Here is a 26,007-nt window from a genome sequence, read left to right as displayed (position 1 = left end):
AGTCAAGAAAAGTCATGGTTTTTCTATTGCAGCTAGACAGTGTTTCTCAACCTTGAGCATTTTAAGGCATGTGGACTTCAACTCCCAGAATTCCACAGCCAGCAATGCTGGCTGTGGAATTCTGGGAGTTGAAGTCCACATGCCTTAAAATGGTCAAGGTTGAGAAACACTGAGCTAGAATATTGAATGTAGTTCTAAACGCCACATTTCAGAAAGACATTAACAATCTAAAGCAGGGGTGTCAAACTGACGGCCCGCGAGCTGGATGCATCATGCGCAGGCCACACCCACCCCAACTCCACAAAGGAAAAAAATGTTGCGATACGTCACAATAAATCACGTGATGCAATCAAGTTTGACACCCGTGACCTAAAGCATATAGGAACTGTACTGATAAAGAGATAGGAAAGAAAAATCTGAGGATTGGTCAGAGTATGTGGGGTATATATAGTATGTTGGGAAGCTGAGCCAATTAACTATAGAATCAGTTTTTGCTTCAGAGAAAACACTGTGATAATAGTTTGCAACTCAGAAATTGCAAATCGATGATTTTTCAATTAGGAGAACTCCCAACTCTTCTTCCCATCTCTTGAGGTTTCTCTTCATCTCTGGAGAATCCCCCCCAAGTTTATATAAGGATTTCACGCCTAGAGTTCTAGGACTTTCAAAGGAATTAAATATATCTTTAAAAGTAGAAGAAGGTCCATATTAATTGGGTTTAATATGTATTTAAAAAAATAAGCATAGTAAAAAAGTTTCTTTTTCTGCTCACTTTAGATCTATATAATGACATCTATTTCCAGGGACAGAGTTGCCCAAAAGTTAACATGAGAAAAAGATAAAGCGAATGATATTACTTTAAATGAGAAAGGATAGCTAAATGCATTCCTTATTTGCACAGAATTTAGTTTCTTCATATGAATTAGAAAGTTATATTTTAAAGAGATTTGTGATTTTTTAAGACATTAATACTCAGATTGTGCCAACTGGGCATGCAGAATTCAAGAAGTTAGATCAGTAGTGGCGAACCTATGGCACGGGTGCCAGAGGCGGCATTCAGCTCCCTCTCTGTGGGCACGCACGCCGTCACCCCTTTTTGCTTTAGGCCTCCACTGCCATGTGTAAAAAAAGAGAGGTTCAATCAATGAGTCAATTTCAACTTCTCGTGGGGGAAAAAAAAGATCTTGCAAAGTTGGAATTGATTGATTGAACTTTTTAATCCCACCCAGTCTGCCGTTACCACTGCAGCCACGCCCAGCCAATGGGCCACACCCAGCCAATGGGCCACACCCACCCGGCACCCGACAATGCATAAATGGGTTTGGGGTTGCAGTTTTGCCATCACTGAGGTAGATACTGATAATTTGATGGTGTTCTCATGCATTATATTAACTCTTGCAATAGCAAACAATCATGTTTCAGTCATTATTATTCTCAGTCCTTCAGAGAAGGTGAATGTGGAAAACAATCATTTTTATTAATGAAGAGAAAAGAATAAAATGGGCTCTGAAAGTTGCTCTCTTAGATTCATAAGTGCTCTGGCAACATTGTAGAGTTTGTCATTAACATAAAAGGAGACAACGCAAACATTTCATCTGAAACGCTTCTCAAACATAAGCATTTTATCTGAAGCAGTTTTTAATTGTTATTGGCTTCTAGGTCTGGCTGGCTTTGCTCGACTTTGCCCTGGAGACCAGTATGAAGTAAGTAACTTTGTAAATGTCATTTTTCATCATGCATTTCTTACTGTTCTCATGTCCTGTACAGCAAGAAAGGTCCCACTATTCTCTGTTTATGGATGAATGCACTCTGAACAGTTCCCACATAAAGACTATGAAATTGGTCCCAGAGAGCTGATTGATGCCTTGCAAGATAACAACAGATCTTTCTTTAGTTTTGTCTTGGAAGCATGTCAGCAGTCTCTAAATATTTTATTCTTGGCATAGGTCCTTTCCCTCTTGTGGCTCTCAAATCTAACTACGACAGGCTGAGTAGAGCAGATCAATAGTTAAAGTCGGCTGCCCTTTTTTCCTCCAAAGACAGATATTTTATCTTACCGACAAGTAGTAAGGTGGAAATTTAGAACAAAGAACAAGAACAAAGTCATATCTCTAGTCTGAATACTTTGTGATTCTGCATTTATGCATCATGTTGTAATGCTTCATAAAATAATATTTATGCTAACCTTGTGTAATTTTATTTTTTATTTACGCATTAGATTTGTTTGTAGCCCATCTCACTTTGAGGTGACTCTTTTTTTCTTCTTTGTGATGTTCTAGAGTGATGTACTAAGAATCCTCTTCAGTTTTTTCTTGGAAATATATGATTTGTGTTATTTTCCAATCCAAAACATAACCAGGTTCTGTAATACATTGTAGCAAAATCATTAATTCTGTTGGGATCTTTACTCATTGTGATCTATTCAGAATGGTAAAATGAGAACAAAGTATGTATGAACATGATCAGTAAGATCACATTTTGTTTTCACAGATATTTATGAGGTATGGTCGTCAAAGATGGAAACTAAAAGGCAAAATAGAAGTCAATGATAAGCAAAGTTGGGATGGAGAAGAAATGATCTTCCTCCCCCTTATTGCTGGGCTAATCTCCATTAAGGTATTGATCTACTGTTTACTTATTAAATATATTGCCTGCCTTTCTGTTTACAATAGTTAAAACAAAATGCAAATATAAAAGATGACTTCAAAATCGATGGAGTTAAAATCAATTAACAGTTAAAGGCTTTAGAAAAGAAATGGATTTTCAGCTTTCCTAAATATAATTGTAATATAACTGTAATATTGTCAGCCCTCTCAGGTAAATCAGACAGGAAGCAGGACTAGATGAAGTAATTCTGTTTATTGTAAGGCTACATTAATAGAACCTTGTAAATCTCAAAATACAAACTTCCCACCTGCCATTTTTGACTGCCTGAGCTATGAGGGCAGGTCTTTTCTCAGTTTCTTTTTGTGCTCTTAAGTGATTAAGAAGCTCCTGCTTCTCTTATCTGAATTGTTTCCTAGGCAGCATCTCTCCTCTTTCCTTAAAGCCACTAATGCATTCCATTAGAAATATTGATCTATATGGAGAATAAGCAATGGCATTCTGGTTTGCTTTGATTCACTGAATGTATTGATAATATTTCGCATGCATCTACATATGTTACTGTGAAATTCCATTGAGAAAAACACTAGTCAGGAGAGGATATTAGGTGCTTTGTAGCTTCATTTATGTGGATCAGTTTACTGTAATTTTCAAGAGGTTTGGACTTGGGAATTTGCTTTTCTGTACAGATAGTCCTTGACCTATGACCATAATTGAGCCCAGAATTACGGTTGTAAGTCATTGTGGTAGTTAAGTGAGTCACTAGCCCTATTTTTTTCAGCATTTTTTTGCAGCAGTCATTAAGTGGCTGTCATCCTTTTAAAATGGGGGGGGGGCGGAATCCTCGCTAAGTGACCCACCGTAAGTCAAAGACTGTCTGCATTAGAGAGCACAATTAGAAGTTTCATGTATTATTTCAAAGATGATGCTTTTCAGTTGAATGTTTAAATGAAGTATTAAATGTTAAAGGATCAAGTAATAAAATGTTAAATGTGCCTAATCAAGTAAGCCCTTTCAACTGAATGAATAAAGACAAACTTCCTTCCATTTTTTAAAATGATACTTTTAGTGTTTTTTATTTCAGTATAAAAAAGACTATGCAATTTATACTTTTTTTTTCTTTCAAACTATTTTATTGTATCAGACTAATTAACAGAAGAAAAAGCTACATGTGTATTAACAATATAGTGGCACATCACTATTAATAATTAAAATAATACGTTTATGAATTTTTGTTCAGTGACAATTAAAAGAACAATGACTTTTAATGGTGCCATAAGAGATTAAGGTTTTTATTTGCCAACTATATCATCTGCATGTAAAGAGGAATATTTTTATATGCCATTGTTCTGGTAGATAAGTCAGACAGGGTTAGTGAAAGAGGAGTCAGAAATGGAGTGAATGTTTTGGAAATGGTAGTCATTAATACAATAATTAATGTCATATTCACGACCATTTATTATTATTATTTTGTATAAAATCCAGTTTTTAAAAACAGTACTTTTTGGCACTCTTTACTTATGTTGTAGTCTTACATACTAGATTTTTCCCCTAGTCTTACTTCCTCATCCATTCATCGAACTTTCCCACAAATAAATTATTATTAGCTTTTATGACTCTGAACTGTGTAAATAATGCATCATTAGTAATATATTGTAAGAAAACTGAGCTAAATTTATCAGTGGTTTGCAGCTTTCTGTTTTATGACAAAATAAAATACCATCCATGCAAGTATGAAATATAAATCTGAATCTTTTTAGTATCCTTATAATTTTCACATAATTGTACACAATAATAACACATAAGTCCGAGTATTTCTTACTCTACTGAACAAACAGTGTGGTCTTAGAAGGATTAGAATACAAAAAAAGTGAATATTTGATATCTGGAGATGCTACTGAAATAATGAGCTGTTAATTGACATTTTGTTCCTAATTATTAACACTAATAATTTATTCCAAAGGTCACAGAAGTTAAAGGTCTTGCCACTCATATTTTGGTTGGAAGTGTTACTTGTGAAACGAAAGATTTATTTGCTGCTCAGCCTCAGATAGTCGCTGTGGATATCAATGACCTTGGCACAATAAAGCTGAATCTGGAAATCACTTGGCAGTAAGTAAAGCTGGTTTTCTGGAGAGCATCATCATTTCAAATCAACTATTGTTCCAATAACAACAGCAAAGAAAACAAAATTATTGGATATACCTCTACTGAACTGGCACACCAGAGTTTTTAAGGAGCTAGATGGTATTTTAGATTAACTTTTGAGATGGTACCCACAGAATATTTGCACTCTTCTGATATGAAAATGTGAAATGAGAATATATACAAGGATGCTATTTTGTGAATCAATTTTACATTGTGCAGAACTTCACTAGAAAAAAGCTGAATTGCTTGTGCTGTAATATCTTAAGTGAAAAGAAAACCTTGTAATTCAGCAGAATAATGGTTTAATGATGATTCAGTCTAATAATAGATTTATACTTTTGCAGTCCATTTGATGTGGAGGACATTACCCCATCAACAGGCAACACAAACAAAGCGTCAGCTATTCAAAGAAGGATGTCCATTTATAGTCAAGGCACTCCAGAAACACCAACTTTCAAGGATCAGTCATTCTTTGTAAGTAATAGCAAAAACAATTAGTGGCAAAGTAGCATGGTTTGGTCAATTTTGTTGGAGGTAACAGAAAGAGAGACAAAGGAAAAGGATAATAGGCAAAGGTTATCTTTTCTATCCCTAATCTATTCCCTGATCCAGTGGGGAAGATTCTATAGATGAAAAGAACTTTCCATATATTATATGGCTAATGTAGATCCCACCCACTTCTTCTTTTAGGAAAGAAGGTGTAATGTTTTCCCCTTATAGATAAAGGATCATTTAGGTGTGAGAAGCTTCCATAAAAACTCATTTAGTGTGTGCTTGGGTTCTGAAGAATTGCACTAAATTTTCTTATCAGTCTATACTTTGTACACTTACAGTATATTTAAAAGATGATGTAATGAATTAATTGCCCCATTTTTTGCCTTAACACTTCAAGAAATGGCGACATCCTCCACAAGACAGTCTCCACTCTGCCATTTTAGAGACTCTGCAAGATGCTTTCTTTGACAAACTACGTTGCAGTCGCTCATTTAGTGATCTGTCATCTCTCAGGCTGAGGTCTAGAACAGGGCTAGAACAATATGTGAATCTAGATGGTGTGATAAAATATCTTACTGCATTTCTTAAGCAGTTCCTCTATTTTTATGCATGTCCTAAATCCGATATTTTTCTTTAAGATCTAGCTTGTTTGCTGACTATTTATTTAGCAAGTAACTATTGGCTCAAGTTGCTTATATAGTCAAATAAAACTCTGACTGGCTTTAGTTTTGCAAATTCTTTTTAGAGAAAAGGCTAAAATAAGAAAGCACTTATTATTTGAAATATTTTATGGGCATATTTATATGTGCACATGGTTTGATATTTGTCCATAAATTATTTTTTGGCAGGAGACTAAGAAAATAAATTGGATGCAATCTAAAGTGAAAAATTCACACTTTATCTCCGTTGATTTCAGGCTGCAATATTGAAACTACTTAATTATCTTTGAGAAATTATGTTTAACTTCTATATTTCAGCATTGCTGAATAAAAGGACTATACATCATATAGTTCAGTATACTATATGGCAAGGCTTTTCAACCAGTGGTACAGGTACCACCTGTGGTACATTTGCACCTGCCAGGTGGTACGCGACCATCCTAGAAAAGTGGTAGCGGGGGAGGGGAATGAGCTGAACCGGTGGCAGCACCGCACAAGCCTGAGCCAAGAGATGGCTGGAGCTGCAGGGCTGTCAGGGCTCAGCGGAAGTGCCAGGATCAGTGCCAGGCTCCAGCTGGAGCTCGGCGCTGATCCTGGCACTTCTGCTGAGCCCAGAAGAAGCACCAATCAGCTGGAATGTTGCAGCATCTCCAGGGTCTTATGATTTACATTCAGATGCTTGCCAACTGATTCATATTTATGATGGTCACAGTGTCCAAGGGTCATGTGAAGTAACCAAAACCTGCTGCAACCACCCAGCAGATGGGGGGAATAAAAACCTCGGACAGGAGGAAGAGCACCGCCAGGTGGGAAGGCAGGTGTCTGGCTCGGCTGTGGCTTGGGGGGTACTTTTTTCAGTGCCATTGTAACTTCAAACAGTCACTAAGCAAACTGTTGTAAGTCGAGGACTATCTGTACTTCATCAGTTTTGTTTTGGTTTGGTTTTTTGGGTCATCACGTTTTTGACACCTTGCTACTGGTGGTACTCGGATACTGTCATATCCTAAAAGTGGTACAATGGGTGAAAAAGTTGAAAAGCCCTGCTATATGGTATAATCCACTATACTGTAATGCAATTATATAATGACATATGACGTTCTATTGGTGTGCATTTTGTTTCTTCAGCCTATTTTCTCTACATAAAATCTGGTCAGCAAAATAAAAGACTCTAATTTGTTCATAAAGATAATGAGTTTGCAATGCTCAAAAAGCATCATAATAGTTTTAGAACTTTTCTGTACACATTCTAGACTATTTCTGATCCTTCTTATCTTCTGGCTTTTTGACAGGTTTTTTTTTTTAAATATCTTCCTATCATTTTAGAAAAGATCAGTAGCATAAAAGCTAAATGAATTTATTTCATAGTTCCAAATAATTTCATAGAAGCAAATTGTGTCTTTTTTTAAAAAATAATGCTTAACATCAGCTTTGTTTAAAACTTGGTGAAATTTTAATTTTAACTGTTTTTATTATATTTGCAGTTAAATTTACCAGATGATGTTTTTGAAAATGGAACAGCAAAAAATGAGAAAAGCTCGTTTTCTTTCAGTTTCAATGACATTACCAGTGGACATTGTACTACATCATATAGTTCAACAGACTCATCTTCTACCATAGATAATTCCAATCCTGAAATTATTGCCACAACCCCAGGCATAAGTTTATCCAAACCTGACAGTGTGCACAATATTCATTCAAGCTGTGAAGACTCCATATCTGAATCCAACAACTTAACATCACAAATACATAGTGAAAATATGACCACAAATCTAGATTCTGAGCTTTGCCAAAGTTCTCCTCATTTGAGAGGCAACAGTGTGATTTTAGCAAGTAATGTCTCAGAGCCACTTATTCAGGATACAGATGAATTATCAGACGTCAAACCTGTAGAGCTGGATACCTTTGAAGGCAATATCACGAAGCAGCTGGTTAAAAGACTGACATCTGGAGAGGGGCCAATGACACCTGAAAAATGTCATTGTGAGGGATCAATTAGTGGAGAATCTGAAGGCTATAAATCATGTGTTGATGGAAGTCTAGAAGAAGCATTTCAGGGGCTTCTATTAGCTCTTGAACCTCATAAAGCACAGTTTAAAGAATTCCAGGAATTGGACCAAGGAATTACACATCTAGATGAGATCCTAAAAGTAAGTTCAGCTTCAAATAAGAAATCTCATTGTGAATAGAAGAATTGTTATTATGTAATCTTCAGTAATAAAACTAGCGTTTAGGTAGCAGCTTTCCTGGTAGCAAGCATCAATTCGGTGTTTACATTCAATATAAGAATGACCAACAAAGAAACCACAAAATGAAAGGGCCAGTTCAAGTCTTTGTCTAATGAAATAATCTCAGAAAGATACTGCTGAATTTTACTTTTGGCTGTTAAAATCTACAGTATAGATGCACTTTCTCATAACAAAAGAAAGAAGCCTTAAATGGAACAATCATTAGATAAGCTAAAACAACAAAATTGTGGGAACTCTGATGCGTTCTGCCCTCCCATTCCAGTAATACGTAATGAGGTACTATGAGGAGCAGATCCACCAACTGAAATCTCAAAATCAGTCAGGTATGAGTGGTCAAGCTGAATTGAATAACAGTTTTCTTTCCCTTGTTTAATGTAAGTTGGCAGGTAGTTGGATAAACTTAACCCTGATAAGTTCAAGGACATTCTGATATAGTTAATTACAGTACAGAAATGGTTTGTCAGTATTCTCTACTGGAATGTTTTTCAAGTATCTGTCCACAATTCTGTAATTTTTCTCATGGCCTCTCATCTAAAGATTAACCAGTTCCAATCCTACTTATTGTTTACTGCTTTGCTTGTTTTTAAGATTAATTATTCCTCTGCCTATAGAAGAAAAGTTTGAATTTGAAGGAGATTTTACGTTTTCTTTTCTCCTCCCTTTTATTTTGATGCAACATAACTGTCAGTTAAGTAATTCCATGTTTTTTTCACATACAGCAGTATATACAACTAAGTCTTCATAATAAATTAGCATGCCAAATGAACCAGTGCCAAATTGAATTAATGATGTCATTGTAAAAACGCTTCTTATACAGTAGAATACTACAGGGAGCACAATAAAGTGCTACTCATTATCATAAAACTATTTTATTACGTTACCTGTTTGTAAATTGAATAGTTTAATTATAGATGTTACTAGAGAAATATCTGGAGATAATTCCTGGCATTTTTTTTACATCTCTATAAATTTAATTCATTTATGTAATCCATTTAATCCCATTTAATTGAAATGTATATTTATTTTACAATATAATCCTTTTGATAGGTTGGTGAATATTTTAGATATTATAATATTGCAGTATTGCTGTTTGAATAGCTCCTGAACTTCATTTTCAGACTAGTGTTACAGAAGCTTTTCAGTACACATACTGTTTCCAGATTTATAATTGGCCACTTTGATTGAAATGCATTAGTACTTCATTGGATAATCTTGGGTTAAATTTGTACTCATGTAACACTAGCATTCGATTTCAACTAAAATGTACTACAGTAATTACCACAGAATATGACAGCTCTGTTAAAGACCATTAAATGTTACATTTACACTCTTCAGTTTACGTTACCACATAAAGCGTTGTTTGTATAGGAAATGTAATTTTTTAATTATCTTTATTAAATAGTTTTAAAACACTAAATAATTGAGTTTCTGATCTTGATTTTCTTCACCATATTTATGAGCAAAGCTAGTAAGTTTCATTTTTTTTACTTACGTCACTCTTTTAAAGACTATTTTCTATGGATAGCTTACAACAATATTAAATCAAAATTTTAGAATTCATTAAAAAGAATTAAAATATACAAAGAATAATATACAAAGAATAATATTTATTTAATATTTAATAAAGCAGTGAGCTATCATTTTGACAGGAGTCACAGCCCTAAGCCAGCATTTGTTTAATAAAATGCGTATACCCATGTATAAACAGACAAATTAGCATATTTTCAGTTTCTCTGACGCACTCTCTCTCACATACACACAGCTTGTGTGTGTATGTGTGTATGTGTTTGAAAGCCAACCGTTATAATTTTGGAAATAATAGTGATCAGATGCAAAATGTTGACAATTTTTTTCACATAGTTGTAGGAGTTCTGAAGTCTTCTATTTAAAATGTACTGTAAAATGTATTAGATTAATGACATGTATAAAAGAGGGGCTTAATATATAAGCCTATCAGTTTCAGTTTCAAGCCTATCAGCCCACCAGTTTCAAATGTGGATAAGGTCACATTTTCTTCTAAATGTATGATAATGTGAGGATTAGTTAATATCATTTGCTGGTTTCCCACAAACAAAATCAAATGGTAGACAGGTAGGAAGTTGGAAGGTCTTAACAACAGCAATCTGAGACTACTAGAACTGCCATCACTAAGTGAACTAGAGAAAAAAGTGGCACCCATCACATGACATCACATTTTACAATTGTATCATTTAACCATCTCCCAGTCTCAATGGCTATTTTAACCCAAGGACCTATGATTTATGCCCCAATGGACTCAGAAGGTTCAGGTGAGTTATGTAAGATTGGGCCTGGATTGAGTTATATCTAACCCCAACTACAATACTTTCATAAATCAAATAATCTCATTTTGGAATTTCCTCATCACACTAAATATACACCTCAATTGACCCAGTGAGCATGTCAGGGAAGTGAATTACTTAATGTTTTCTCACGGTAGGGCTTTTTCAATACTTGAAATCTCAGTTCATTTAGATCTGATTTTTCTAAATCTCATCATAACTGCTTCTATCCTTTAAATAAATTTCCATAAGTTAAGATCCTCCTCTATTCTCAAAATACATAAAAAGTGAAATCCTAAAATCTGGAAATTAAGTGATGGGAGAACAAGGCCAAACAAGCCAACAAAATATGCCCACTGTAGGGGATCATTGGTGGATTTGAAGACAAACTCTCACAGTCAATTTACTTGGAATTTTCTTGAAACTAAACCATTTTGAATGGCTAAACTGTTCTTTATGTATTGTTTTGGTTTTGCTTTCAGTGCAGACCAGTAGTAAGTCACAGCAGGTCATCCAGCTTAAGCCTAACAATTGAGAATGCACTGGAAAGTTTTGATTTCCTCAACACTTCTGACTTTGAAGATGAAGGTGGTACTGATGAGTTTTGTGGTGATGCTCATGGTGCAGACTCTGTGTTCTTAGACACTGAAATCGAGAAAAACAGGTAAGAATGTCAGTACTGAATGCTTCTCAGGTTTATCCCTTTCTGCCCAGAATAGTACGTAGTGATCATTCAAGAAAGATGAAATTAAATACAAGAGCCCCTAGATTAGTAATTTTTGACAGAGTACTGAGAATGTTGTTAGCAGAACAGATTATAGGGGTTACAGATAAATTCCCTTTGTACTTGTAAACTGAGACATTCTGCATTCATTCAAAAAGATGTACTGAAAGTGAAAAAGAATATGGTAATGTTTTTCTGTATTTATCAGATTATACGTACATAATCCTTTGCCTCATCTCTTATAATGTAGGATGTAGAATCAGATTTCACTTACTTCATAATCCCTATGCCTGGGAGAACAATGAGGTTTTTGACATTTTCTGGAAACCAGTAGGCTCAGAATCAATTTGATCTCACAGGGTAAGGTGTTCCAAGGGGCAGGTACCATCACAGGAAGGGCACGTTTTCTGGGTTCCACAAGATGACATAACTGTTGGGGATCAAGGCATGGCCCTCCTGCTTGATTTAATAGACTGGATAGAGACCACTCCCCCTTCATTGAAAAACATCAGTAATTGCTCCTGGCCCTGCGTTCTGGGCTAATTGCAGCTTCCAGATGTTCTTCAAGATCATTAGATCTTATAGTAGATCCAATGTAGTAGAATGCATTACAGTAGGCCATTCTGGTGGTGGCTAAAACATGTATGACCACAAACAGTGCCTTCCAATCCAGGAACGGTATAATTGGCATACAACATGAAACTGTACAAGAATACTCCCCCCCCCATTTTTGAACAGGAGTTACGAGACCAGAGGGACTTCCAAATTGTAAACCATTCTGTCTTGGGTTGTGCAACACCATCCAGAACTAAATTGAATATCACTGGACCCACCTAGTCCTACCAGGCTTGATCTAAATCAGCGGTTCTCAACCTGTGGGTTGCGACCCCTTTGGGGGTCAAATGACCCTTTCACAAGGGTCGCCTAAGACCATCGGAAAACACATAATTACATATAATGCTTTAATTATGTTCAATTTGTAACAATAAAAATACATCCTGCATATCAGATCTTTACATTACAATTCATAACCGTAGCAAAATTACAGTTATGACGTAGCAACGAAAATAATTTTATGGTTGGGGTCACCAGAACATGAGGAACTGTATTAAAGGGTCGCGGCATTAGGAAGGTTGAGAACCACTGATCTAAACTCTATTCCTCCCTATTCAGGTGCCCATAGCCTCCAGATACCAAGGCAAGATCTCCAAGGCTTTGCAAGGCTTGGTCAGCCTGGGATGGAGATGTGTAACCGACTATCATTTGCATACTTATGATACCTTAACCCAGGGGTAGGCAACCTCGGTTCTTTTATGACTCATGGACTTCAACTCCCAGAATTCCCGAGTCAGCATAGCTGACTCGGGAATTCTGGGAATTGAAGTCCATGAGTCATAAAAGATCCAAGGTTGCCTACCCCTGCCTTACCCTATGCCATCAAATGGATTCATCCAGCAGTTTTGTGTAAATGAAAAATAGAAATGGAGAGAGTGTTGAGGCATTTGTAGCAGGTCACAAAAGCAGGCATTGCAGGCTATACCTCCCCTATCAATGTGATGGATATTTACCCCATGGGATAGAGGTATATGGGAATAAAACTTTGCCCCCACGTCAACCCCCAAAACTGATGTAGAAGGATACCATAATTGATGATATGGGAAGTTGCTGAGCGGACAAGACTTCATTAAAGTTTAAACATTTCCTTGACTTAAAATAGTTTGGAGAATGAAAGATTTTTGTATGCTATGAATAAAGGAAACAGAAAACTGGTGTTTGTTCTTTGTAAATCAGTTATGACTTCCTTTCCAACAGATTCTCTCTCACTCTTACTTTTTAATTTTGTTTTAGCTGGACAATTAATCACATGTCAAGAAAGGACTGACATATTACATCTTAATTGTATAACTTTTGAAAACCACAAATCTGCAGTTCAGTTATATCCACAGAGCAGTTTGGCAAAGGATGTTGTTAACAAACCAAGGTGAAAAGAAAAAAAAAGGAAAAAAAAAGTTATAGCAAAGGTTGATTTCAAAGACTTCTTAGGAAGACTTCCTTACAAAAAATGATTGTTTCAAAGAAACAAGTAGGCTAGTGTGGTAAACGATATATCCTTTAAATGCAGACACTTTTTTGGCACTTTTTACCTAATGCTACTGCCAATTTGAGATACAATGTATTCATTAAAAGGTTACTGGCCTATGAAGAGCTGTTTGGTTACAGGAGAGTGCTTTCAACAATTTCTCTTGTCCATTGCTTACATGAAAAGAAAATCAAACTGCTCACTTACCTCCCAGCTTGAACAGTTACAGGTCAGAACACCCAGAAGGCAGAGGGCATCTCAGTGAAGCATTGACGGAAGACACAGGAGTTGGAACCAGTGTGGCTGGAAGTCCTCTGCCATTGACCACCGGAAATGAAAGCCTTGATATCACCATAGTCAAGCACTTGCAGTACTGCACACAGCTTATCCAGGTATCCCATAGGGTTACATGCTTTTTCAAAAAATAATATTGAGACCTGTTTTCTGTGTTGTGTACACAACCTTGTTTGTTGGAAGTTAATTTCCTGTGTACTGGTAGTTCTCTTGTATAAGGCAAAAAGAGCAGACTCTGCTGTTGGGGGGGGGGGGAACTAGCCAATGTGCTTGTCCAAAGAAGCCACGGAATGTGAAAGGTCTTTTATCCAGAAAAAAAACTTACTTCTCTTCAGATATTTCCAATAAGACATAAAGGCCCAAATTTTATTGCTATTCTCCATGCCAGAAGTGGGGAACTATGGCCATTTTATGACTTATAGACTTCAACGCCCAGACATGGCTGGTTCAGGAATTTTGGGAGTTGAAGTCTACAAGTCATAAAAGGGCCATGGTTCCCCACTCCTGCTCCATGCCAATCTCCATTTTAAATCTCATCCCATGTTCTCCATATATGATCTTATTTTAACCTGGTCCACTTGAACCTAAACAGAACTCCTGTTCATTCTTTGCTGTTCAGCATGGCATGGTTGAACAGCAAAGAATGAACAGATGTTCTGTTCAGGTTTAAGTGGATCATGATAAAATAAGATCATATATGGAGAACATGGGATGAGATTTAAAATGGAGATTGGTGTGGAGCAGGGGTGGGGAACCATGGCCCTTTATGACACTATAGGAGACAGAGGCTACATATTCTCGTCTGACCCGGACTTCTTCACACAGTTTGAGCTGTCATAAGTTGTTCGAAAAACAAAATCAGGGTTTTAACTATGCAGAAAACCTAATGAGTTCAGACTTAAATTGAAAATATAATTTTATATACTTTGTAGGGTTAAAATACTACTCAAGTGAATGAGACGTATTTCCAAATAAGTCAGAATTGGGCAGTTTGATGTAGTGGTTAAGGCACCAGGCTAGAAACCAGGAGACCGTGAGTTCTAATCCCACCTTAGGCATGGAAGCCTGTTGTGTGACTTTAGTCAGTTACACTTTCTCAGCCCAATCCACTGCATAGGTGTGCTGTTGTGAGGAAAATAGGAGGAAGAAGGAGTATTACCTATGTTCACTGCCTTGAGTTATTTATAAAAATAATAAAGGCGGGATATAAATAATAAAATATTTATTTTGGTCACTGATCAGCCTAAAATAATATAAAAAGCATAATTCTCCCCCTCCCTCCCAGAAATTATTCAGGTGGATTAGTGTGCATTTTCTGAGAATGCAATAATGAAAGTATTTCCCCACTTTTTTTGTATATAGTAATCATAAACTTAGTGTTTTCTTCCTCTGAGGTAAATATGGCATATTCAAAGTAATCATAATGTAATAAATCTGTTTACTGTGCTTTATTTACTTTGCTGAGAAAAGAGATCACTACTAGAGAAACATACAGTACCAAGTCCTCTATATAGATAAAAGGCACATAATTTTTATGAAATCAAAATAATACAATCCAATATAGCTGGTTGGCAATTAACAGAAGCACATCATATGAATCACATTTTTAAAGTGTATGATAAAGATCATGTTTGTAAAATATATAAAGTTATAACATCATTCTTTGATAAATTGGCATTCATTCACATTTAGAATTGTGACCTAATTAATGTTGGATCTGTGTAAGGAATATTTACACTGTTGTTTTTCCTTATTTTACCAGCAAATTGTATTCTCTAGTAGAACTCCATTTGTCACAAGGTCTCTTCTGGATAAACTATCCCAACAAATTTTAGTGATTGAAAATCTTGCAGAGATCAGCAGTGAGACTCTGGGAAGCTTCAGACCTGTAAGTGAAGGTGAGAAATAGCGTAGACAATGTTCATATGAAAATATGATTATGTATTTCTGTTTCTTACCATACACAATGCAGTACTTTTCTGTGCGTGTTCAGACCTACTCTCTAAGGCTACTGTTGTACAATTATTTATTCAGTGTAAGCCTGATTAAATACAGTACCATGAACTATTTTGTACGTAAGCCTATGTGGGAATAGGCTAAATCAGCCCCCTGCAGATTTCTTTGGGGAAAAGTATTAATGAAACCAGGGGAATTTCTTTCTGAGAAATATGAATAGATTCCAGTTGGATGAAAAAGAGCAGTAGATCAGGCACAGAACAGTGGTCGGCATTCCAACTATCCTGGGCACAGAATTCCCAATTATTAAAAGGAAGGACATGGGGAAAAAACAGTTTAAAACCACGGGGAGTTGTTGTCTAAAGAGCAGCAAAGGTGGACAACCTGTGGCCCCTCTCCTAGTAAATGTTCTTCTAACATGAAATCTCAATATCTTACTTTACATTTATCTAGAACAATGTTTGTCAATCTCAGCAATGTTAAAATGTTTGGACTAGATATTAGCCTAGATGTTAGCCAGGCTAGGGAATTCTGGAAGTTGAAGTCTACCCATCTTAAAGCTGCTGAGGTTAAGAAACACTGATCTAGATTGTGTAAATGATAGACATAATCAATAAATTATTATCTTTCCAGTCAAAGAACATTATTTTTGTTCCATTTTCCAAGTAAATATAACCATTTACTAATTTCTATCCATTTCCTTTCAATATAGAGCTGATTATTGTCTGATTTAAATTTATACTAATAATTCACTATTATGGTATTCTTTTCCATTAGCAATTCCAGAATTTCAGAAAAAGATATCCCTTCTTTCTTTCTGGAATAAATGTACCAATTCTTCTGGGTTGTATCATACCTCTGCAGACAAAATGATCATACAATTGGATATCACTTTTTCTACAGTGGTGAATGGAGAATATCCAGGACTTTCAGAGACAGGTACAGTTACCTAACATGCTTCCAGAAAAAAAGTGTTTGCAAAGACCACTATTGCCAGTAATTAATCAGATATTTCAAAACATAGTAACTGGAACTTTCTGCTGAATATCTGGTCTTTCAAGATTCAAATATTAGGGCTGTGACACAATTTGAGATTGAAGTCCTACATAAACATTTAATCTTAAAGTAAATCAGTGTGGGCATTAAACTCTGTAATATCATGTATGCCATTGCACTATTATTGTATAATATGATGTAATATTAGTATAAACAAGTAAATGAATAGATTTCCAGAGGTATAAAATTAGTTTTGATTGAAAACTATATATATAAGAAATGTATATATTACAGTCAGGACCATTTCTGTATATAAGGCACAATGAGCAGGCAGAGATAAATAGCTACAATAGGAATATTTTTAGTATTACTGAATTCCAAAAAGCCTTTTGTCAAACAAAATACATTATCTCATCTTACAGTACTAGCTAGTTGACTAAATATTACTGTATCTAGCTAATATTGAAATAATTACATATGTGCATGGGCATGGACCTTTAACATTCTTATAAGATTTTATCCAAAATTTAGCTAAAAAACTAGTTTTAAAGTTGCTACTTAAATAAATTATTTTGAGTTCTTTAAGCAATAACATTTTTGTGTGCAATTCCAGATTTTTTTAGACCATGCCCATAATAAAAAATGAATATATTCAACTAAAATCAATCACTTTTAAGGTGAATTCATGTCATATCATAACAGAAGCCATTTGTTTATTTGGATATGATAGAGATATAATGACTTTTGAATTGAGTGTCATTGTAGAGAAAAGGTACCAATCAGTTTCCCCAAGATTGCCAATATTCTACAGTTTTCATGATCTCTAATCATTGTTATACTGATTCTTTCTGGAAATTATAGTTCTAAATTTCTAGAAAGTATGAAGTGGTCTATTTTTTCTAAAACTTATTACCCTTTCTAAAATGACTTGCCTCCAGTAATTTGATATTGCTCTTATTAATGAGGATTCATTTGCTAACTAATACTTTTATCTGGTTGTATGCAGTATTTGGAAATTTGATTTCTCATATCTTGGACCGTGCAGAACCTCTCCTCTCCTCCAGTCTGTCCTTGGAAGTCATAACAGTTTTTCAGTATTACAGCTATTTAGCTAATAAAAATGTTAGCGATCTGGCAAACTATTTGCTTCAGCTTGCAAGAGAAGGTAAGAAACAGGCTCTTCAGAAGTTCAAATTCCATAATGCAGCAATACTTTTAGAAACAACTAAAATGGTAGAAAAGCATCTGAATGTTGTTGAGGATTCCAGAACATTTCATAATTGTTCTTTACACAAGACAGATTTTTTTTTTGTAGAGTGTTCTTCATCATTTTGCTCTATACAAAAAAGAGGATGTAACAGGAATGAACAAGTACACAAATTAAGCCATGTGTTTCAGCCATGAGTTCTACAGTGTGATGATGGAGGCTGTAGATAGAACACTGTAGCTATGGTCAGCAGTGGTAGTAATATGGATAGCTCATTCTCACATATTTAAAATTATTTTACACTTCACAGATACTGTTGGATGTTTGCATGCATTTCAAAGTCATCTATTAGTCAAATCTGTTAACTTTTTCTAAAAAGGGACAAATTGTTAAATGTCTTTGTGTTTTAGCTTTAATGGCACAAACTCTACAGTCTTTAAGAGATGAAAAGTTCTTGCAGAATAAGGCCAATTTAACCTCCATTAGTCTCTCACCTCAACAAGAAGTGCTGAAGTCTTTGGCTGTCCTTCTGACTGAAAATAAAAGGGAAACCTATGAAGCTGTAGTAACAATATTGTCAGCTGCTGCAGCAGAAAACAAACACTTCAGGGAAAAGGTAAGTATTAGAGAAAACCTATTAGACAAAAGTAGAATTACCAGATTTTAGTTGTTTTTAAACATCATACTAAATAATAGTTTGAACCTGGTTAATTGAACAATTGCAATTGGCTGGATTTATATTGACATGCTGAGAATTAGTAGGGTTCGATTACTTTGGTTAACCCATAGATTTTTCTCCCCCTCAGTAGCTTAGGTTTATTCTTCTAGTTAGCGCAGAATTTGGAAAAATAGGAGCCACTTACTGCATTTCTGACTCTCAGCTAGATTTCAGATGGTGCCATTAGGAGGCATATAGATAAAACAGCCATTGTTATATATTATTATTTGATGTCTCTTGTGGCACTACTCAGAAATTCAGTAGCTACATGAAACTGCTGAGTATCTACCAATATGCTAATAATACCCAATTGATTTCTTTATAATATCTTGAGATAATTAATGGAACTTCTCTAAATGCCTATGTGCAATTGGTTCTGGACTAGATGAGAGATAATAAATTGAAGGTGACTACCAATAAAAATAAGATCAAATTGCTAGATGTCATTGCTCATTGCTCCAGGAAGGTGGTAGATCTTTCAGTAGAAGAAAGTGTAATTTTAGATCTGGTTCCCTCTGGGTCTTTCCAGTTGATGTGACAGCCAGAAATGTTTTATCAGTGGCATCCCTGCACATGCTGCTTTTTGCTCTCGGCATCGCTGAGATGCAGGCCAGGTTGCCTGAAGTAAATGGGAATATATTCTGGAGCATGGCCAACACTCTCCTGTAGAGCAGTGGTTCTCAACCTTTTTAATGCTGCGACCCCCAACCGGTCGTAAGTTGAGGACTAAACCGGTCATAAGTCGAGGACTAAACTGGTCGTAAGTCGAGGACTACCCAACCGGTGGTAAGTCGAGGACTTTCCCTGCCCGGGAGCGCCGCACATGCGTGGTGCCGCCCCCTGCGCCGGCCGAGGCGTAGCTGGCAAGCAGCAGAGATGGAGCAGGCCGACCACCGGCTGGGCCACCAGCTGGCCCAGCCCAAGGGAGGTAAGGCACCCGCCAGAAAAGGGGAAAAAATGGCGGACAGCCTTGCTTGGCGGCCCCCGTGAAATGGTCGATCGACCCCAAATGGGGTCGCGACCCATAGGTTGAGAACCGCTGCTGTAGAGGGAAGGAAGAAGCTCAGAAGACTATGGGGATGGGCAGGTTGGTGGGTTATGCTGTTACAGGGAGGGAGAGAGGGAGGGAGGGAGGGATTGATTACTCTGAGAAGACTGGTGGGGATAGATGGTCCAGTGGGATGTGCCATGCTGGGAGTAGCTGAGGGGAGAGAGAGAACAGTGTACAACAGCCTTCTCTTCCCCCAGTTTGCCAGGCTGGCTTTTTCCTGCTGTTCAACCTCCCTAACTCTTTTTGCCTAGAATAGCCTGGCTTTAGACCAGGCACAGATCCAAATATTCAAAACAAATGTTGCGGTTTGGGCATGAGCTCAAAGCGGCTTTTCCACACGTAGGATGATGCTTCATTCATAGAACATTTACACATCTCTGATTGCATCCTACACAGGAATGGTGGCGGCAGGAAGTAAGAACTTTTGTGGTAATTGGTTGCCCTTTCCCCCCTTACCTAAACAATCAGTGCTCTCCTTTCAAAGAGATGAATACTGCTTTGTTTTTTATTTAGTGAATTTATTTTTTTAAGCAGAAGATTTATTCTTTTTTTTTTTTTTTTTTTTGCTGTTGTTATGAAAGGGTGTTGCTCTGCAGTCTCACGGTCTCTCTTTTTCTTCCAGGCTTTAATTTATTACTGCGAGAGCCTTGCCCAGCCCAGCCTCCCTCTGCAGAAGGCTGCTTGCCTGGCCTTGAAATGCCTTCAGGTAAACTTCTGCCTTCTTGACTTTCCCATGAACTACAAAAGGCCAAGCCAAAAAAAAAAAACAAAAAACAAAAACCCCCCCCCCAACCACCAGAGGTTTCAGTAACCTGACTTGAATACACAACAAGAAGAGCATTGTTCTCTTGGAGTTGGCTGTCCAGATATTACTTTACCAAAATGGGAGGGATTTGTTGCATACAGCCTAACAATATATTTGGAAAAGAGGCTATACTCTGATTTATATTATATGATGATTAGAAGAACATAGGAAGGTGCTATTTGACTGGGTAGGTTTTTCCCATCTGCTGTGTATGCATTTATATTTCCATTACAAAAACATTTCTAAAACAAAGCATGTTTTCTTCGATATTTGTATTAGTATATCATAATATAAAATACAAAGAAAAATGAAAATAATGGGAAAAGGGGAGTGAAAAGGGGGAAGAAGAAAAGGTTTAGGGGAAAGGAGAAAAAGAAAAGAAAAGAACTGACTTCCGATTCCTTTTGGTGCAGTAGAATAACATACAATCTCACCTTTTTACGTTTATATAATATACTACCCATTTCTATAACAACAAACCTATCTAATCAGCAAAGCCCAAAATCAAATATTCATTTATTTTCCCACCCCTAGCACTAAGTCCAAAAGCAGTTTCCAAACAAAAACAAAATTAATTGTATTCTTTTCTTTAATCAAAGCAGTCAATTTTGCCAACACTGCTAACTTCATCAACTTTTGCAGATTTCTAAGACAAATCCTCTTGTGCATAGCTCGTCCTTTCTGACATGGAAATGTTTCCTGGGCTGAAATTAGGGTCTGCGTATAAAGGAAGGCAAATATATGTGAAGAAAATGCAACCATTTAGTAAGGAGAGTTGATGAAATAGAAAAGGGAATAATTCCTCCTTTCCCCTGTCCCCTTTAGCATAGATTTTAGTCAAGAATTATCCTTCACCCCCCCCCCCATTGTAATGGGTATATTTAATTTGGGACACTGAAAGATAATTGTGTCAAAATAATCTGTCACAATGTCCCTCACTACCAACAAATTATGTATTTTTATAGTTAGCTGTTATTGTATAAATTGTCATACAGTAAGTCATTTGAGAGTATGGTACAGGTAGTCCTCAACTTAGGGTACAGTTCAATCCAAAATTTCCATTGCTAAGCAAGACAGTTGTTAAGTGAATTTTGCCCATTTTGTGACCTTTCTTGCCACAGTTGTTCAATGGTCGTAAGAATGAAAAAATGTCAAAAGTCACTTTTTTTTAGTGCTGTTGTAATTTTGACTAGTCACTAAATGAATGGTTATAAGTTGAGGATTGCCTGTAAATATAACAATATGTAGAATAATAATAATAATAATAATAATAATAATAATAATAATAATAATAAAGTTGGAAGGGACCTTGGAGGTCATCAAGTCCAATCCCCTGCTCAGTCAGGTAACCCTATACCATTTCGGACAAATGACTGTCCAGTTTCTTCTTAAAAACTTCCAGTGTTGGAGCATTCACCGCTTCTGGAGGCAGGTTGTTCCACTAATAGTATCTATCATTCATATATATATATATGCACACACACACACACACATACGTATATATATACATACGTACGGAGTGAGAATGGAGAATTGGGGATGAGTGGGAATGGTGCTTACCGACAACGGACGGAACAACAAGGCACTGACAATGGGACAATGGCAGAAAACATCCTGAGTGTGCACAAGGGAGAGAGCGTGGAAACGAACAGTAGATTATTCAGGAGAACTCACGGGAAGGAGGAGGGGAGGAGGAATAGCATGGGCTGTGACTATGAGCCTGCGTTACAACCCCGAGGGATAGATAAACAAGATCAAAGTGGTCTTGGGGCTTGCAGGGATATTGGAAGCAATTTAAATAATTGCCCACCCCCGCTCCCTAAGGGAAGCCGTGTGTGGGATGGTGGGGGAGTTATGAGCAGGGGAGGAGAAAAGATCCTGACCCCCAACCGGACCAACCCTGAAACAGCTAATGGAGTAACGTATGACAGAATGCAAATTAGCAATGGAAAGAGGATAGGTGCTGATGTGGGGTGTGTGCTTGGGACTCAACTCGATCAGCTGGGGCCGATGACACGCTCCAGGAGCCGGAAACAGGCATTAAACAACTGTATATAAGACTTCCCCCGGCGTTTGCCTTTTAACCCTGACGATGTCAAATGTATTTGACGAAAGCTCGGTGGATTAAATTCTATTTTTGATAGATATTCTCTTGGTGATCATTATTTTGACAATACATACATACATACATACATACATACATACATACATACATACATACATATATACGGTAATCAGTCTCTCTACGTGTGTGTATCTTTTAGCGTTGCAAATACCTTTAATTTTAAAACATGCATAACTAATAAAACTAAAATGCATTGGAATCCGCTGCCTTGTAAAGAATCTTTGTGTAAACAAAGTATCTCTGCTGAAGTCATGATACCAGTTGCCTCCTTTAGAAGGCCCAGGAAGTTTCTTGGGAGGACTTTTTCAGATGTGTCTGCATGGGCACCAGTAGCCACTGTGGTTGAGCAAAAGATTCTCTGAGCTGTGGAGGCACGTCCAGATGGCTTGAGAAAGCACATATGTTTTTATATTTTTAAATTGAGAACAATTAATCAGCGGAATGGCTTACCTCTGGAAGTAATGGGAGTTCCATCACTGGAGGTTCTTAAGAAAAGATTGGACAGCCTTTTGTCTGGAATGGCATAGGGCAGGGATAGGCAACCTTGGCTCTTTTATGACTCGTGGACAGCTGGCTCAGGAATTCTGGGAGTTGAAGTCCACGAGTCATAAAAGAGCCAAGGTTGCCTTATCCCTGGCATAGGGTCTCCTGCTTGAGCAGGGGGTTGGATTAGAAGACCCCCAAGGTCCCTTCCAACTCTGCTATTTTCTATTCTATATATTACAGGTTTTAAAACCCAGATGTACAGTACTATTAATCACTATAAAGCAAGATTTTCTGTAAGAAAGAAAAGAACTGAATTATATATTTATTTCTTTATTGTTCTATAGGCAACTGAAAGTATTAAAATGCTGGTCACTCTTTGCCAGTCTGGCAATGAAGAAGTTAGGAATACAGCTTCTGAAACCTTGCTCTCTCTTGGTAGGTTGGAGTTTTTTTTTAATGATTTTGCTGGTATCTCTTTTTACTCCAGATGGAAAAAGAAACCTAATGAACACAACAAACTATTAGTATGAGAAGGGTTAATCAAAGAACTACAAAAAATAGAAATGAGGTAGTATTAGCAAATTTACCATCCATAATCTTCTCCTATTGACATGAACATGGTAGTGTAATTAAGTGACTTGCTGTATAAAAACTTGTACTCCTTTCACCATGACTGGAATTCTTAGGAAGGGAGAAGCCAAAAGTAAGAAGGAGCAATTTCTCCATCTTCCTTTTCCTTCTTCCTCATCTTTTGAGAGGAAAGGTAAGATTTCTTATAGAAAATTCCAGGGCTATAGGCCAGTGATGGCAAACCTTTTAGAGACTGAGTGCCCAAACTGCAACCCAAAACCCACTTATGCATCGTGCTGGGTGGGTGTGGCCCATTTGGTGGGTGTGGCCCATTGAGTGGGCATGGCTGCAGTGGTAACAGCAGACTGGGTGGGACTAAAAAGTTCAATCAATCAATTCCAACTTGCAAGATCTTTTTTTTCCCCGCGAGGTTGAAATTGACTGATTGATTGAACCTTCTTTTTTTTTTTTGCACACCGTCGCGGAGGCCTAAAGCGAAAAGGTTTTATAAAACCCAGCTGAAGGCCTAGGACTGGGGTGACGGCGCACGTGCCCACAGAGAGGGCTCTGAGTGCCACCTCTGGCACCCGTGCCATAGGTTCGCCACCACTGCTATAGGCTATACTAGGAAGTAAAAATAAAAATTTGGAAGAAGCCCATGATAAAACACTGCTATTATTGTTACCAAGAAAACTTGAAAGGCCACTTCCATGAAGTTACCAAGACTCCAGGTCATCTCAAAGGAGACCCGATTTTTGTCCATAATCAGAGTTCTTTGAAATGTCAGATATTATATCCAGTCTTGTCATGTCACGCAGCATGAGATTGGAATTTGCAGTTTAGAACCACAGGTTGAAAAGATGAAACATTAAATTGTTGTTTTATTTTGTCGCTGTTCAGGAGAAGATGGACGGCTGGCATATGAACAGCTAGACAAATTCCCCCGTGAATTTGTTAAAGTTGGTGGTCGACGTACAACTGAAGTGGCTACAGCTTTTTAAGTGTTCAATTTACATTTTAAGATATGTCAATTTCATCTGAACCACGATGGTCCTGTAAAAAAAAACGAAAATTCAAAGCCTATTATTTGAAAATTGTTTTGTAACTTATGAATTTATGAGCATTAAAAAAGAGAGAGGATTTAATGTATGGGCTGCTGTTGGCTCTTCTATGTAGCTTATAGTGAAATATTAATTTGTTGAAGATTATGATAATCTTGCTTTTGTGAAATCCAAGTAATTGTTGTAAAGCTTTGGAAAAATGAGAGATGTTTTAAAATTATAACATATGTTAAATATAGAGCAGTGCGTGTTTGGTGGGCATAATTGTGCCAGTTTGCAATATGTGATATTGTGTTGAAAACATTGAAAAGCAACCATTTAAAGCTATTCTGACTCCCACCTTCTCTGAATCTCTGTATTCATCAAATATTTGCCTGTTTGATTTTATTACTGGTAACCATCTAAGTTAGCATAAGAAGCAATACTCAAAATTAGGCCAAACCAAGGATGTGAAATTCCAGATAGTGTGATTTGTGCCCCGTTTAAATTTCCATTCTTCCTTTTTTCCTGCCCTTCACTCAGAATGCATGTTGATACTAGAATACATTTTTCATTGATAACCAATTGTGGAAGTTGTGTAAAGCAAGTGAAAAATTAAATTTGCTTTTTTTTTTCCTACAGAGAAGTATATAGAGTATACTTAATGACAGATAAGCCCCAAATTCCCAAAATTTCAGGGAGGGGAAATTTACCTGTTACTTTTTAAGAACTTGATTTATTTAATTTTATTTTTCAATATGACAGATGATAACAAAGATGATTCTGGACTGCCTTATAGACTATAAAGTAATCAAGATAGCTTATAGCTTAATCTGATGCAGACTTTCTCTGAAGAAAATCCTTTTAACCTGATTTACTTTCAAATAAAAATGAATAGAATTGTAGTTCCAAAGTATTTAATAAACTCCTTGCCGCTATTTTTGTGGATATACAATTATGAAAGCTACTTTTCAGGTCTACAAGCAGAAAAAAAAAGCAATCAAGCATTCTCTGAATCAAGTAGATTTTGGAGTTTTGTTTAGAAATATGATTTAATAAAGCCTTTTTGCAAATGCATGGTTAAGACATTTTCGTGAATGTATATATCTGTATATTTATAAATCAAATATAAGTATTACCTGATTAAAATTACATTTGTACAGTTAGTGAAAGGTCTACTGAAAAAAAACAAGCATTTCTCATAAGATGTGAAAGTATTATGCTTCAGGATTTTATAGCACATTGCTCACATGAGCTTGCAACCTTTTATGGCTGTCTTTTGTACTGATTCTTGACTTATATATGCCTTCTAATTTTGTGGTATTTGTTATTTCTGGTATTTACTGCTTCCTTTAAGTTATAATAAATATTATTTTTGAAATATGAAATAGCATGTGATAAGGTTTTCTTGCACTTATTGGCAATCAGTACCTGTAAACGTATGTGGAAATGACTTTGGGAGGCAGGAGGAAGAGCTGCAGACAGGACAACTAGTGTATAAAA

General features: G+C 36.6%; 1 protein-coding gene across 10 annotated transcripts in view; it reads left to right on the top strand.

The window, feature by feature from the left end:
• The window catches only part of RIPOR2 (RHO family interacting cell polarization regulator 2), a 100,026-nt gene extending 74,150 nt beyond the window's left edge, over positions 1-25,876 (top strand). For 9 of the 10 annotated variants that reach the window (XM_039325491.1, XM_039325482.1, XM_039325489.1 and 6 more), the window contains 14 exons: positions 1,660-1,703; positions 2,491-2,616; positions 4,568-4,716; positions 5,097-5,226; positions 7,388-8,053; positions 10,935-11,116; positions 13,480-13,648; positions 15,313-15,448; positions 16,284-16,445; positions 17,509-17,667; positions 18,120-18,325; positions 20,101-20,184; positions 23,239-23,329; positions 24,365-25,876. In XM_039325491.1, the coding sequence (XP_039181425.1) occupies positions 1,660-1,703; positions 2,491-2,616; positions 4,568-4,716; positions 5,097-5,226; positions 7,388-8,053; positions 10,935-11,116; positions 13,480-13,648; positions 15,313-15,448; positions 16,284-16,445; positions 17,509-17,667; positions 18,120-18,325; positions 20,101-20,184; positions 23,239-23,329; positions 24,365-24,465 (2,405 nt within the window). In that variant the 3' untranslated portion in view covers positions 24,466-25,876. Of the gene's footprint in view, positions 1-1,659; positions 1,704-2,490; positions 2,617-4,567; positions 4,717-5,096; positions 5,227-7,387; positions 8,054-10,934; positions 11,117-13,479; positions 13,649-15,312; positions 15,449-16,283; positions 16,446-17,508; positions 17,668-18,119; positions 18,326-20,100; positions 20,185-23,238; positions 23,330-24,364 lie in introns of those variants that run through there. The other variant, XR_005554522.1, reaches the window with a different exon arrangement.
• Positions 25,877-26,007: the final 131 nt, after the last annotated feature.

This window comes from Crotalus tigris, unplaced genomic scaffold, assembly GCF_016545835.1.
Source record: "Crotalus tigris isolate CLP2741 ecotype Arizona unplaced genomic scaffold, ASM1654583v1 scf7180000024337.5909745, whole genome shotgun sequence".
NCBI lineage: Eukaryota > Metazoa > Chordata > Lepidosauria > Squamata > Viperidae > Crotalus > Crotalus tigris.
The sequence above is the reverse complement of the archived record's forward strand: the minus strand, read 5'-3'. Positions and strand labels throughout refer to the sequence as shown.